Raw genomic sequence first — 15,405 nt, forward strand, 5'->3', positions numbered from 1 at the left:
GGAATGACCTACTCTCTTCAAAAACTTGAATACAATTCTGTTATTTGTCGAAACGGTGTAAATCTACTCAATATTTGTTCACAATATTCAACCAGGCAGAGTCTTTTATGCTCATTATAAATCACTTATTCTACAGTTTTCAATAAAATGAGCCAATCCGCTGCAGCGGGACTTTCCTCTGATCCCCCAGTTTTCAGTCCAAACAAAAGAAAAGATTAACAAAGCTCAAGAGTGACTGAGAGCAGCAGCTAAGCAGATTTACTTTTCATTTACAATACAGCGTTTGTAAGCAATCTTTTCACTTACACTATTCATTACAGCGTTGCATATAACCAAATCATCCTCATTTTGAGGCTTTAAAGGAATTATTCACCCACAAATATGATCACTTTTATAGCAATTACCCACCCAGTGCAATCCTGAAGTGGTGAAGAGAACTTTGCTTTTCTTGCATGCCAAACTAAAATAGTAAAATAGCTTATTGGCATGCGTCTCCAAAGCTTATAAACCCTCAAATGGGCACGCTCATATAAATAATTTCGAAAAGGAGTCTACTATTATCTAATGTCTATTTCAATTTGTCTTCAAAATGTGACTTACTTTCAAGTATCTCTGTATCTCCTGTGATACATTGCACGTTAAGGGTATACATTAATATATTATCAAATCCATATTTCATGTATTTTACACCCATACTACACCATTATTACATCGTTATTACACTGATTTGAACATATTAGAATAACATTACCCCTATGCTACACACAGCCTGTCAAATGACTGTATCCCACAGGAGAAAGAAACAATTTGGGGGTTTAAAAAGTTTTAGTGAAAATATTTTGGAAATATGAGCATAGGACTGCATAATTGAGATCTGTATCATACTGTGCAAATTGTGTTTAGTTTTTTATTAGGTTTTAACATTTTTGCCTTTACTATAGACGTGTGGCGCAGTGGATAGAGCCTTGGTGATGGGACCGGAGGTTGCCGATTCATACCCCACTGCAGTCAGCATGTCATTTTGTCCTTGGGCAAGACACTTCACCCCAAATTGCTCCTGTGGGGATTGCTCACAGTATTGAGTATGTAATTCGCTTTGGATAAAAGTTTCTAACAACATGTAATGTAATAATGTTATCCACATTTTTCTGTGGACGAAGAATTATTTTAACATAAGAAGACAGTTTATTCACGTGTATTATTTAATAATAAGAAAGAGAAGAGACACCAACACTGAGGGCTCACCAGGTATATGATTTAATACTCAACCATGATTCAGCACATTACACTGAGGAGCAGCTGACGGGTGTAACACCAGGAAACTCTCCACACTGCTCCCTCAGACACACAGTATTTACATTAACCTACAGGATCTGCATGGTAAAACATCAATCGTCAGGGAGGAAGGAGGTGTTAGATTAATGTACAGGATTATAACAGCAGACAGGTTGGAGAAACAGCAGCTGCAGGCTACAAGATGCTTCACGACACAATGGTTCACAGTACATCAAAGCACAAGTCCTTACACTTATAGCAACAGTATAAAAAGAAGTATCAGGGCCATGTTATCCAGCAGGCGGGGCCCCGTGAAAAAATTGAGCAATGTTGCCATCTTCTGGTTGGATGGCATATCCGCTCGCAGAATAACAGACAACATTTAACTTCGAGGGATCGGCTATCTAATTCATTTAAGAGAGTACGCAGTAACACAGAATATCTAATCTCAGGAGGAGAGCTATCTAATTATCTATCGATCTAGAACCTTCTGCTGGACTCAAACAAAAAGATATTTAAATACCCGACAGTCGTCTTACAATGGCTTTCAAAGGAGAGAATTGTCCTGTACAGTTTTGAAGGACCACACCAATGTTTTTGCAAGTTTTATCTATAACTAAAAATGACGTACACTAGATATAATTGCTGACAACCATTTGGTAGGCTTTTTTTGAGCTGCCAATGTTTCTATAGTTTTCCCATTGGAATTGAAATCAATTAGCTTGAGTGAGTTGAGTATTCCATCACCATGTCTGCAAGAAGTCTTTTTTTCCCATTACTGTTGCGAGGTAATGCAGTTGAATTGATCTGAGAAGATAAGCACTGCGGTACCTCTCAGCATTAATGGGGCTCTGATAACAGAAATAATGCAGATTTAACATTTATCGTGATGGATTCAACAGGTTTTCGTTGTGAAATCAATGGAAACCCACAGCTTCCAGGAAAGCAAGGGGAAGGCTTTTGAGAAAATCCTCACATTTATGATGCTTAAGTGCGTGAGGCTCTCTACATCGTCAGCCACTTTATAACTTTAAACCTTCATTATAAAGGGGTTTTAAACTATGTTGGCTATACCTTTATCGATGGTTTGTATTGCTTTACCACTCAGGTAGAAAACCTCTTGAATAATCTCTCTTACTCAGTGTCTTTCTTTCTGATATCAAGCCTCCCTTTATACATGCTAAGAAGTCCTTAAAAACAAAGTTGTTAGCCAACAGCAGAAGTTAGATGTTATTATAAACCTGCTCTCTTTAAATGCTGATCTTTTATTTGTTAGTTCTTCATTAATAAACACTTTTAACCTTTTTAAAACAAGTGTTCCTTATTAATAAGCAGCACCCATTACGTAGGTACAGCACAAATGTAATTAACATTTATAAATAGTCAACAGTAGACACATACATCATTGGAAATGGGGATAAATACACTAAAACATGAAGAATCACTGGTATGGTCCTAAGATAAATAGCTTAGTCGTGGGTCTAAACAGTACTTTCATCAGTTTAGGAAACAGACAACAGCCTGAGGAGACGAGCCCTGCGGGAAAAAAGCCCATATCTGAGTTTCGTCTATAATGTTAGAGACAACAATAACACAGTCAGCCTTTATTCTAGATGTTCTGGTGCTTAGTTAGTTGATTTCCGTCACTAAACACACAAAAGACGCACAATAATAGGTGAATTTTTAGCATATTCTCGTGTGACCATCAGAAATATCCCCGGAATCTTTAGAACACTTAAAATACATGCCATGCTGATTTTTTTGATTTTGGGGTATCAGTGAAAGGCCTCGATCAGCATGCCAGGCTCAACCTAAACGTCTTTGTTCGGCCTCTCGTCGGGCTGTAACTCACATGTAAAGCAACTCAAACTCACCCACACACACTCAGCAAGGTCTGCCCATGTCCACACGCACGCACACGCATGCACGCAGGCACGCACACGCACACGCACACACACACACACACACACACACACACACACACACACACACACACACACACACACACACACACACACACACACACACACACACACACACACACACACACACACACACACACACGGACATGTTTGCACTGACCTAAGTTAGAGGTATCTTTCTTTTCTTTAATGTTTACTTCCTGTAACTCTCCTCCTCCTCCTCCTCAGGCGCTCACATGGTCAGATGGTCAGCTTCACTCAGACCAGGATCTGTGCATCTGTGTCATCCCCTCCGTGGTGTGTGTGTGTGTTAATGTGCTGCTTGGTGTGTGTATGATGAGTGTGTTTCTTAGTAATATCAATGATTTCATTTGTTTCCTGTTGATCGTGTGTGTGTTTGTGCACGTGGGAGTTCTCGCTCTTGCCCTCGCTGTGTGTGTGTGTCGGGTCACTGTCAGCGTGTGTGAGATCTTGTTGTGTGTCTGTGTGTGTTCGTGCCTCCTCTGGGTGTGTGTCGGTGACTTCCTCGATCCAGCTCTTGAAGCGACTGACTCGAGTGTACAGCGACGGAGAGGAGGGGTCGGAGCAGCCGTTACCCCCGGTGACGACCCCGGTGAGGAACCATCGACCGGACTCCCCCTGACACACCAGCCCGCCACCGGAGTTGCCCTGACAACCGTTGTCGTGGAGGAGGCTGGTGTCTGGAGGGCTGCCGGCGCACAGGGTGCCATGGCTGGAGAAGCTGTCGCCATAGCGCTTCTTACATTGCCATGACGACATCAGAGGGACCCAGGATGCAAGAACTGAGTCTGAGAGAGAGGAGGGAGGAGATTATATAAATGAACAATTAGTTGATTAATTTAATTTAAGTTAATCAATAACAATGTATTGTTTACATGTGACTGTTAATCAATCGTTTCAAAAGTGCAAGAAGTGCATTTGTTATATCTAATTAACAAACTTAAATCATTAATAGAATCTGACAGGCTTGTTTTTCTGCTATGTCTTTGTGTCATAGTGAGGATAAAACTGTCATAGTATATCATTTATTTTCTAATCACAGTATTAGCATCGTAACATTTGTTGATTAGCATTAAATACAGCACAGCTGATGAGGAGGTTATCAGGGGATGGATTGGGATTTTGCCATTTCTTTGCAATCTTGCTACAGAAAAGTAACCACAAAGTGTACCGATCGACATATTATACTTTGCCGTTTCTTCTGAAATTTTCGACGTACTGCATTGTTGTTTTTTTCCTAAATGTTCAACTTACTATACTTTGTAATTTTTTATTTACTTTGAATGTTTTTAAACATACCATATACTATAATGTGTTTTTGAATTTCTTCAACATACTATACTAAGTAGATTTTTACTGAAATGTTTGACATACTGTGCTCTGTAGTTTTTTGACATACAGTACTCTATGTATATTTTAAAATAAATAAATAAAACATTTCATATTTTATACTACACAAAGGCTTTTTCAACATACTTTACTATAATTTCTTCGACATGGTATACTATGACTTTTTCTCTGTATTTTCACGAAAGTAGACCATCATTTTTTCACCATGTTCAGATATACTTTTCCATTAGTTTTTTCATATTTTTAACCAAACAATAAAGTATTTTTAACATCCACAGAGCCAACCAACAGAAGCAGGTCATGGCTGATGTCTGACTGTTATTTAATTAATGCTTCATTTGATACACAGCAGCATTTTCTATGAGTGGCATATGAAACCCTTTTTAAAAAAAAATATACAATGTATTCTTTTATATTAAAAGAGATATGACTGAAGTACACTTGAGAGGAAAAACACATACCTGGTCCTGTCAAACCAGCGGTAACTATGACAACGCAAGAAGAAGGAGGAATCCCTCCTGATGAAGCGTCTGCAGCTGGGAGGCATGCTGCGTTGGTGTTGGGGTCGAACGTCAGGCAGTGGCCCTTGGTGCTGGGAAGCTTCAGCAAAGCCAGATCGTGACCTCCACTCTGACCTTTGAACTTCCTGTGGACCACCACCTGCTGCGGAGTGAGGGTCTGCTCCGACGCCCCGACGCGCACCACGTACCTGGAGGGGTCGCTGCCCAACCTGTAGGAGGGGGAGAAGGGTGGAGACAAGTGTTGGTGCGTTATGACTTCTTCTCACTGATTTTTTGTATAGATTTGTAGTCCGGCGGTGGTCTCACCTGCTGACACAGGAGGCGGAGGTCAGGGCCCAGCAGGGGCTGATCAGGGTGCCACTGCAGAGGGGGCCGCCATCTTCTTGAGAGTGGAGCCACACCGACACCCGCCAGGGCCACGAGGTGCTGACAGCCAATGGGACGAGATTTGAATCAAAACGTTATCTAACCAAAGACCAGGCCAAAAATGTAATTACATTGTGGCATTTTTTTTTTTGTCTTAAGATATGATAAGATAAGAAATACTTTATTGATCCCAATTTGGGAAATGTTCATGTTGCAGCAGCATAAAAAGATATGGCATTGTACAATACAAATTAAAAGACTAGAAATAAACATTCCAAAATGTAAACATCTCAATAGAAATAAATTAGCATTAGAAAGAAAAGTTGAACATTTACATGTTGAATTACAAATGTACAGTAATAAAAAATATAAAGCAGGATATACATAAGTATGTGAGGAATGGAATATTAAATATTAGATTGAATATACATTTTTCCATCCTTTATAGGAGTAACTATAACATAAAGCAATTTATATTTCTTATATATGAATTCAATTAAAATATAATATACTATTTTACTGTGGAAATGTTGTACTGTGTGTTCTGTATTCACACTTGCCACTACAAATCCTGAGTGTCTTACATGTATGTCACCAGGACAGAGTTTCAGATTTGGATGTTTTGTACCTCCACACTTTGTCCTATATCCTACCTGAGCATGTTTCCCTCCCCCTGGCTCTCCCTCTTGCCCTCCTCCTCCCCCAGCTTCCTCAGCCCACAGCTCAGCTCCCGAGGCTTGGCCCCCGCCGCTGACTCCCGAGGGGGGGCGTCACACTTCACCCCCGCATCCACCCTCCGCCTGCAGCTCTGGGTGCTCTGGCCCAGAGAGGGACACTCCCCGAGGAACTCCTCCTTCCCCGTGCACCTCACCTGGTCCAGGTGGATCGGCCCCTTGCCCTGACCGAACCCCCCCGCTGCTACTGCTCCTAAACTGAGGGGGAGAAAGAATGTTGGTGAGATTAACTAAATAAGAATGAATAAAATGCATAGTAATGTACAGTCAATTCTGCAAGTCATTTTCATACGATGTGGAAGTTACTACAGTCGTAATATTTTGATCAGGTATTACCCCATTAATGTCAACATATTAGCATTTTTTCATTCAAATATTGCACTGATAATCTATTGATCTCTAAGGACCTGGCTAAAGGAAAAAAAAGTCATTATTTATAAATCTGCAATTCAATTAATTAAGTCTAAGTGTTGAGAATAAACTTTCAGTATGAGGTCCAGGCATAAGAAAAACGAAATATCAAAGAAAGATGTTTGTGTTTTTGTATTTTGAACATAAACTAGAAATGATGAGTACAAATCAAACTACTAGCATTAGCGCATATACCACAGGTTTAGCTTTATTCTCAACATTTATGCTATATTGTTGAAATGCCAGAAAAAACAACCCGATTATGCTGTAACCATATTGTTACCAAAAATATTAAATCACTATTACTACTTTTAGTTTGACTATTGGCTTTAATATGCTTTTTTTCTTTGATTTAGCTGTTTATGACTGTTTTCAGTCTAATATTACCCACTTATACAGACATTATAAAAACTAAGCTTCCCAGTTATTCCTTCAGTCATTTGGAAGTTATTGCTTCATTATTACCTATATTTATCAAACAAATACTCCACTATAACCCACTTTACCGGTAATTATAAAACTATTCATGTCTGTTATGTGTGCATAAATATGTCCTTTCTATAGGTGTCAAAACTAATCCTAAAGTAACAGATGGGCAAGTACTTATAATTGTATTCTATTGTTCTACGTATGTACTTAGTAGATTGGATTTTTCCTGCGATTTATGATATAGATTTGACTACATTTGTTGATGTTTTGCGTTCAATGTAGGCCTGTTTAATACTGATCTTGATATTTGGTGTTCATTTTCATAGATGCTTTGTCCTGTTGCACAGATAAGTAGATAGCTGTGTGGGAATCTTTTGTCTGTTGAATCATGCATTTAAATACTAACCTGTGTCCGAGCTGTCTGCACACCACGGCTGCATTCAGGTCGTTCCAGCCTGAGTCACAAATACTTCCCCAGTCACCATGGAGATACACCTCGACTCGACCCTCCTTTCTGTTGCTGCCCCCCACCAGACGCACCAGGGGACCTGACGGGAGAAAAAACCACACATCCCTGATTAATATTCATGTGGGTGCACCTACATACTCCAGTCAACAGTCTGCTGAGAGTTATGTCCGCTGGCAGAGGTAAATGTCATCTGGTGCCTGGTGCCTCTTTATTCTGCTGCTATTCTCATTCTAATGGAGTGTGTGTCTACAGGAGGCGCAGTAAACACCTCTTTATTCTCTCTGCTGTCAACATGTGGCATTTCAACTCTCTGGACACAGGAAAAAACACTGGAGTTTTCACACTGATAATCATACAGTGGCACTAAAGGAGACTTCAATCTCTCAGAGGCCAGACAGAAACATCTTTGTTGATTAGCAATTTAAAGCAAATGTGTATTAGGTAGAGTCTACTGCTGAAAGAGTTGTATTAAGTAAACAGTTCACAGCTGGCCTGACATCAGCACTCTGCAGGGACAGCTTACCCTTTTGGAACAAAATTAATAGCAGGCTCCAAACTTCTGCAGTGCAGCAGTCCTTTTGTCCTGCTACTCTTTCCAAATGAACATCAAATGTGACATAGTAGTCTGGTGTACTCTCACACAACATTGAATTCAAATGTGCCTTTTTAATGATCTCTTTGGTACATAATAATAATATATCTTTTTTTGACAGACTTACTATACTACGACTTTTGTGATATTGATTACGGCACCCAATACAATGATTTTTTAAAACCTTTTTTATGACATACTTAAATACTATGATGATTTTTTAAAGTTTTAGATGCTTAACAATGACTTTTTCATAACACACTATACTATGTATTTTTGTATTGTACTATATTTTAATCATTTAATCATTGTTTTATATGATATACTTTAACTCTTCTTTGTTTGACCTTTGTTTAGTTACATTTAGATCGGGGCTGTCCCGGGGGCCGAATGCACATTTTGAATCGGCCCTCAGCAAATTCAAAAAGTATAATGGAGTCTGGCCCACAAATGAAATTGGTGTTTGTCTTGTACTTCTTAAATATAGATGAAAATATATATTACACAGTAGTATTAATGTGTCAAGAAGCCCACTCAAATAAATTCAGTCAATTAAAAAAGCCAAATAACTTATTTACATAACAAGCTTGAAATAAACCCTTCCTATTTCCTCTTATTATAAGCAATCAGAGGCTTCTGTTTTAAGGAATGAGCTGAAAACAAAATAAATTAAACCCTATGGAGAGCTGTGATGTCGGCTGTTGTTTTTCTTAAAGCATATTCAAGTATCAAGCTTAATTTACCTACTTTTGATTGATTTAGCTGACTTATGACTTTCCTTATGAGGTCATATACCTGACCTCTAGTGAGGGGCCCAGACCTTTGTATATCTTTCTGTAAGTGGCCCTCGGTGAAAAAAGTTTGGACACCCCTGATTTAGATGAAAATCTATCCCTTTTTATGTCATTTCCCAGTGTAGTGATGGCGCTGAGACCATGAATAACGTTCAATAATCTAAGAGGCAGATTTCAGGACCACAGAAGATGAAGAGGTGAATTTTTCTAATCAGCGCCCCATATATATAAAACAATATGCAGCCAGGCGTTGTTCACCCTCGTTTCGTACCTGTGGAAGGTGCGATGACCGGCACCTGGTTGGTTTCTTGGCTGGGTCGTTTTCTGCAGCGGACCCCGACGTCCTCGCTGTGGGAGCAGTCGGTCCGGCCCCAGATCCCGTGAGGACAGTCCAGCAGGGACGTCTCCGCCCCCTCACAGTGGACGTCGTCCAGGAGGATCAGACCCACGCCCTCACCAAACATCCCGTCAGATACGACCTCCGCGTGACCCCTGAAGGAGGAGGAGAAGTCATACAGATACTCAACACAACACATGCAAAGTTACACCTCATCAGGTAAAATGTATCACATCATTTACCTGAATTCTGGTTTGATTTAGTCAAAAAATACATTAGAATAATATAATGATGACATTATTAATACGAGTTGAGCTTTTGCAGGTGACTAATAATGTAATTTTGGTTGCTAACCTCCACCCTGACGTTATGTTTTCAATTACTTTTTATCAGCAAAAACATTAAAAAAAACACTGGTCTGATTTTCATGTTACTTAGTCGAAGGGTGTAGAATTGGCCGAGGAAGAACCCATCGAATGATTGATTGGATCCGAGTAAAACAATTTAAAAAGTGATTCATCGTTGTGCATCTCTCCGTACCTGTAGCCCAGCTGTCTGCAGACCACCTCCGCATGCTGCTGGCTCCAGTGGTCGTCACACACCGTCCCCCAGTCCCCACTGTGGAAAACCTCCACCCGCCCCTCCCAGGGACTGTCTCCTCCAACCAGGCGCACCACCCCGTCTGAAACAGAATCATATTGAGGCAAAGTCTTGGGACTGTAAAAGGGATTCATGCGGTTACACACGACTCAAAAGAAAAAAACGCAATGCAACTTTGAGGCAAGATACATTTTATATAGATGCAAACATGAATGTATCATTTTCAGATGAATCATTAATGGTGCTTTGCTGAATACCAGCTGCATGTCATGCCAGTACACATGTTAGTCCTCAGTTCCCATGAATCCTGGTTCTGCTCGTCACACAAAGGACGTTGATGCTTCATGCTGTAATGACTTATTGATGTTCAGCGGCTATAAATAGCAGCTTCAAGCCTCTCAGTGTACATCGGTCTATGTGTGTGTGTGTGTGTGTGTGTGTGTGTGTGTGTGTGTTTGTGTGTGTGTGTGCTGTACATGTACCTGTATACGGGCTGCAGGAGACCCCGGCATCCTCCATGTGGTCACAGTTGTGCTGCTCCCAGTCGCCATGGGGACACTGGTCCAGGAAGAGCTCGTTGCCTGTGCACTTCACGGCATCCAGCAGGATCGGGCCGGACCCCTGACCGAAGTGAGCCCACGACCAGGCCTTCGCTACGCCCCTACAACATATGAGCACATTTTTTCATTATATTTTCTGACTGTATTATGGTGCAAAATGAAGAGTTAAAGGATCATGGAAGTCATTAAATGTCATCTTTAGGGGAACATGAATTTCATAGCATCAAATCGTTTTCAATCCTTAAAATAAACCCACACATTTCAACCTCAGGGTGGCACTAGAGTCACGGGATCATCAAAGTCTTTATGATTGATATATGACGTTGATAATATTGCTTATTCACTAGAAATAAATAAGTAGCTGTAGTGTTGCCCAGTTCCTACAAAATAAGACATAGCAAAAAAGTAAAAGAAATGCTCTCAAAATAAATCAAACCATCCTCATAAATCATGAAATGCTAGGATGTTCATGTGGAGATTAATTATTGATGCTAAATGCAACATGAAGCACTTCTTTGTGTTTTGCTTGAATCCATGCCTTTCTGCTGTGTGTCGGCTACAGCTGGAATTCATATTAAGCTGAAAATGAAAGAACAGTAAAGCCCACGGAAAAAGGAAAGATTTAAGAGAACTTGTTGTATATCTACTGGCAACACACAAGCTCCTTCAAACACATACATGTTATTTATATTATAAATATGGAGCTTTTTTAAAGACATTTTAGGCAATATGGTAAAAAATAAGGAGGGATAAGAAGATCATTCTGTCATTTGTGTTATTCGTCTCATGTTGTTGCAGAATTTTTAAGGTACAGTAAAGCAAATTAAATATATGTTTTCATGTCTTGCGTGTAAGTTGATCGGATATCTCTTGGGCCAAATAATATTGTTGAAAGAATTCCCATTTATTTTGTGATTCATTTGTGAGCTTTGGGGCATATCAATTCAAAGAAAGTGATTTGGGTTTACTAGCTAACCTCACATATCATAATAAAACACTGTTTACTGTTATCTTGTGCAGTAGTATAATAATATCCTAGCAGGAGTTGGCAAAATATGAGATTGTTAAAAGTGTGTAACTGTTTAACACATGTATGGCGCAGTGAAAGAAAAACTATTCATGTGGGATAAAAAACAAATCTCCTCATTTGTCTTTGAGTGTCAAAACTGTGTGTGTGCAGCTGTGAGAGAACCTGCACATCAGCACATTTATTATTCAGAAGCACACACGCAGCTGGTGAGATGTCCCACTGTGTCACAGGAGATGAAATGCAACCTAATGTTGAACATGGAAGGAGTAATATTTCTCTTCACTGCTTCATCGTTTGTTTGAAAGCTGTCAGGGATGTTACACCTCTTCAGGGGATACACTGTGTGTGAGAGGAGGGGAACATCTGAACACATTCAAACACAATCTACCTCAACAGACAAACTTACGGTTTTGTTTTGTTTCACCAGGAAAATACCTCCATGTTTGATTCTTATGAGAATAAGAAGTCAGTGTGGGTCAGTCGCAGGCTCAATCCTGCCTTACTCTTATTTGATCTTCAAATGCAGTCTTCAATTAGCAACAATCTTCGACACATGTTCATAGAGGATGTTATACATGCAAAGCATCTGTCAGTTGCTATGGTGACATCTGTTTCCTGTTCATGGGAGCACCTGTGTCTTGTACTTTTACATGTTTTACTTATCCCTCCTGATTAAAAGGGTAAGGCTGGTTATAATCTATAATTGTATTGTCAACTACTTCAATGGAAAGACAAAGAAAAGTAACAATGTATCCTATACGAGGAATATTGCAAAGCCTTTTCCTTTGTGACTCACAGCTCCATTGTTATTGGAGCTATTGGAACTATTAAAAACCCAGAAATGAGTCACACTGTTGCACTGCGTGACTTGTTCCTTCATCACGATGAACAATGGCAGTGCAGTTTATATTGAGTCAATCTCCCTCCATACACTGTCCTGAGAGTGTGCGGCGCCTCTCCTTTATGAGGTGTCGGTAATGAGGCGACACGTAGCGCAACAGCAGCATTAATACCTCCATTAAAGTGAACATATAGGCATACTCTTAAACTATATTAAAAACAGAGGCGTCAGAAGGCCTCAAAGGGGTTTCCGGTACATTAGCATACACTTACGACAAATACCCCATCACCAATGTCTACAGTGTGTGTGTGTGTGTGTGTGTGTGTGTGTGTGTGTGTGTGTGTGTGTGTGTGTGTGTGTGTGTGTGTGTGTGTGTGTGTGTGTGTGTGTGTGTGTGTGTGTGTGTGTGTGTGTGTGCCAACCTGCTCACACAACCCTCCAATTTCATCTTCATCTACATACAGATTTCTTTTTAAAACCTTGTTTATGTGGACAGGATTTATTTGAGAACAAAGGCTGTTTTCAATATACAATCATTGCGTGTGGACCAGAACTGTAATAAAGAGGCATTTAACTTTAGTCACATGTTGGCACGATCTGGAGCCCAAAGTGTCACTCTGCAGGAACAGATCTTTTAACATCTGCTCAACCTCTAGCTTCACCAATTTGATATTTTACACTTTTGATCCAACCAAAGGCAAACAAATCCCCACTAGAGTATCTAATTGTGTGTTTATCCGACACTGAAAATAGGCCCCATCAAATGCAGTGTCCATGAGTTTGAGGATGTGGGCTTTACAGTATATAACAAAGAATATATACATTATTTATGTATATTTCGGTCCCAATTATTTAAAATGTCAGTTCTCTCTGTTTTAAAAAATTAAACAATATTTTCATGATTTATATATTCAGTATGAACCTGTGAGCTACGGACAGACTGGAGGATTCAAAATGGATTGTAAAATGGATGAATACATCTTAATGTGGTGTGAAAAATCCTATTTACGTACCCGAATCCCAGCTGTCTGCACGCTACCTCAGCATCTCTGTCGTCCCACTGGTCGTCGCAGATGGAGCCCCACCTTCCTGTGTGAAACACCTCCACCCGACCTTCAAAGTCTTCCTCGCCTCCGACCAATCGCAGCGGAGGGCCACTGCCTGAGAGAGGATGTAGAAATATCCCCATGTAGGTCAAACAGCATCCATCTCCCTCTAAATATACTGTATATATATTTGAATTGAATCCTCCTTTATTTGCATGACTGTAAAGAAGTACATTGTTAACAAAGCAGGAATACATTAAATACTACCGTATAGAAAAGTATAAATACATTTTCTTTTTGAATAATTCTCACAGAAATACAGATAAATCCCTCCCCTGTGTGTGTGTGTGTGTGTGTGTGTGTGTGTGTGTGTGTGTGTGTGTGTGTGTGTGTGTGTGTGTGTGTGTGTGTGTGTGTGTGTGTGTGTGTGTGTGTGTGTGTGTGTGTGTGTGTGTGTGTGTGTGTGTGTGTGTGTGTGTGTGCGTGCGTGTCTAGGTGTGTGGGGTTATGGCTAGAAAGGATCCGTCTTGTGTAAATATGACGTCACGTTCTCGTTGTAACTCTCGTTGGAGCGGCTCGGAAACACACCTACAGCAGTAACATGATGCAACATACACATTAATGCAGCATTAATATTAATAGAGAAACATCAGACATAATAGTAAAACACTGAAAGGGAACATTGTATTGCACCAGGAGCTATATTGGGACTTTTACTGCGACAACGTTGACTTGCCTGTGAATAAAAAATAAACCGTAGTGTTTGTGATCTACAGTGTTGTCATTCTTCTTTGAACACCAACAAGACCGCTAACACCCTATTTCAACAATCACACTCCCTGTCATTGACATAATTAATAGATAGTTTAGCTTCTCACGATCATTTGCTTTGGCCCACTGATGTTAACGATCGTAACTTAAAGGCTGCCTGCCAAACGTAAACATTCAGCCACGTGACTTGCAAACTCTCGCGAGAGTTTTACACTAGACCAGGGGTTTTCAAAGTGTGGGTAGGTGAGCCTCCCCTCAGAGAACATAAGAACAGCCGGTTCCCCCCTCCCAATTATTATTGCTGTTATTATTGTTGTTATTGTTGCTATAATGCAGGGGTATTCAATTGCATTTCAAAGAGGTCCAGTAAGAGAAAATGTAATTAAATGCTCTGTTTTCGCTGTCTACCTTCCGCCATTTGAAATTACTCCGACTGTTTCTCTCCTCTTGTCTCTTCTCTGTGTGTGTGTGTTTGAATCTATCGTGCTGACTGCACCGATTTGATTGGCTGAGTAGCGTCACCTCCTTAAAACATTAAACAATAACTTTTTAAAACCTTTTTATTTTTATGTTTTAAACATATTGTATAAAACTCCCCCACTACTTGGACTATTCCTTGCACCCCTCTAGAATAAGCCCGAATGGTCTCAACCATATTGCATCAGTAACGTGCACTTGTTATTATAACAAGATCCCAAGGACACTGGTAGCGATCGGAAAATTGAGTGTTGTTCAGTTTGTGTGTTGTGGAACATGCGTGTCCGTGCATGAAAATATACCACACACCCAATTACAATTGCATGTTCAATTCACTACCCTGGAAGTTAATACAGTTGTTAAAGTTGGAACAGCCTGTGGACGGCCGTTCTTCCTTGCATGTCAGTCGCCGACACCTTCTTACAGAGGACAGGCACATCTAGCTGCAGCACGACCCGTATATTTTTTTAACATTTTCAACATGGTGGATAAATCCTTATATGCTCCCGGCAACACACTGAACGTCAACTTTGCCTCCTAATTACACTCACCCCTACTTTAGTGGGAACAATGAGTCTGCGTCTTTGATGCACACAGGAATAAACACAGATCATCCTCTGGCTGCAGCCTTTACCGGTACTTGCTTTTGATCAAAGTCAATGTGGAAAACCTGCACTCACACAGGTAGGTGGAGGTGAAGGGAATGAGCACTTTTACAGCCTTTTTGACGAGGCGGGGGAACTCGGTCTCCACAGACAGCCACAAGTGGGCAAGTGTCACTTTACACATATTTTTCTCGTTCTTTTGTGTCTCACGCTGCGCCTCCCCTGAAGCTCTCTGGCGCCCCCCAGGGGAGGCG

The 15,405-nt window shown here is 40.4% G+C and overlaps 1 protein-coding gene across 1 annotated transcript in view; it reads right to left on the reverse strand.

Moving 5' to 3' along the window:
* Positions 1–1,234: 1,234 nt before the first annotated feature.
* The window catches only part of LOC307025134 (neurotrypsin-like), a 31,480-nt gene continuing 17,309 nt past the window's right edge, over positions 1,235–15,405 (reverse strand). The window contains exons 6-14 of the mRNA XM_079659733.1: positions 13,266–13,413; positions 10,304–10,482; positions 9,762–9,903; positions 9,156–9,376; positions 7,436–7,577; positions 6,109–6,387; positions 5,396–5,515; positions 5,030–5,298; positions 1,235–4,006 (exon numbers count right to left, since the gene is read on the reverse strand). Coding sequence (XP_079515859.1) covers positions 3,456–4,006; positions 5,030–5,298; positions 5,396–5,515; positions 6,109–6,387; positions 7,436–7,577; positions 9,156–9,376; positions 9,762–9,903; positions 10,304–10,482; positions 13,266–13,413 — 2,051 coding nt within the window. The 3' untranslated portion in view covers positions 1,235–3,455. The remainder of the gene's footprint in view (positions 4,007–5,029; positions 5,299–5,395; positions 5,516–6,108; positions 6,388–7,435; positions 7,578–9,155; positions 9,377–9,761; positions 9,904–10,303; positions 10,483–13,265; positions 13,414–15,405) is intronic.

The sequence above is a fragment of the Notothenia rossii genome (assembly GCF_949606895.1).
Source record: "Notothenia rossii genome assembly, chromosome: 11".
Classification (NCBI taxonomy): domain Eukaryota; kingdom Metazoa; phylum Chordata; class Actinopteri; order Perciformes; family Nototheniidae; genus Notothenia; species Notothenia rossii.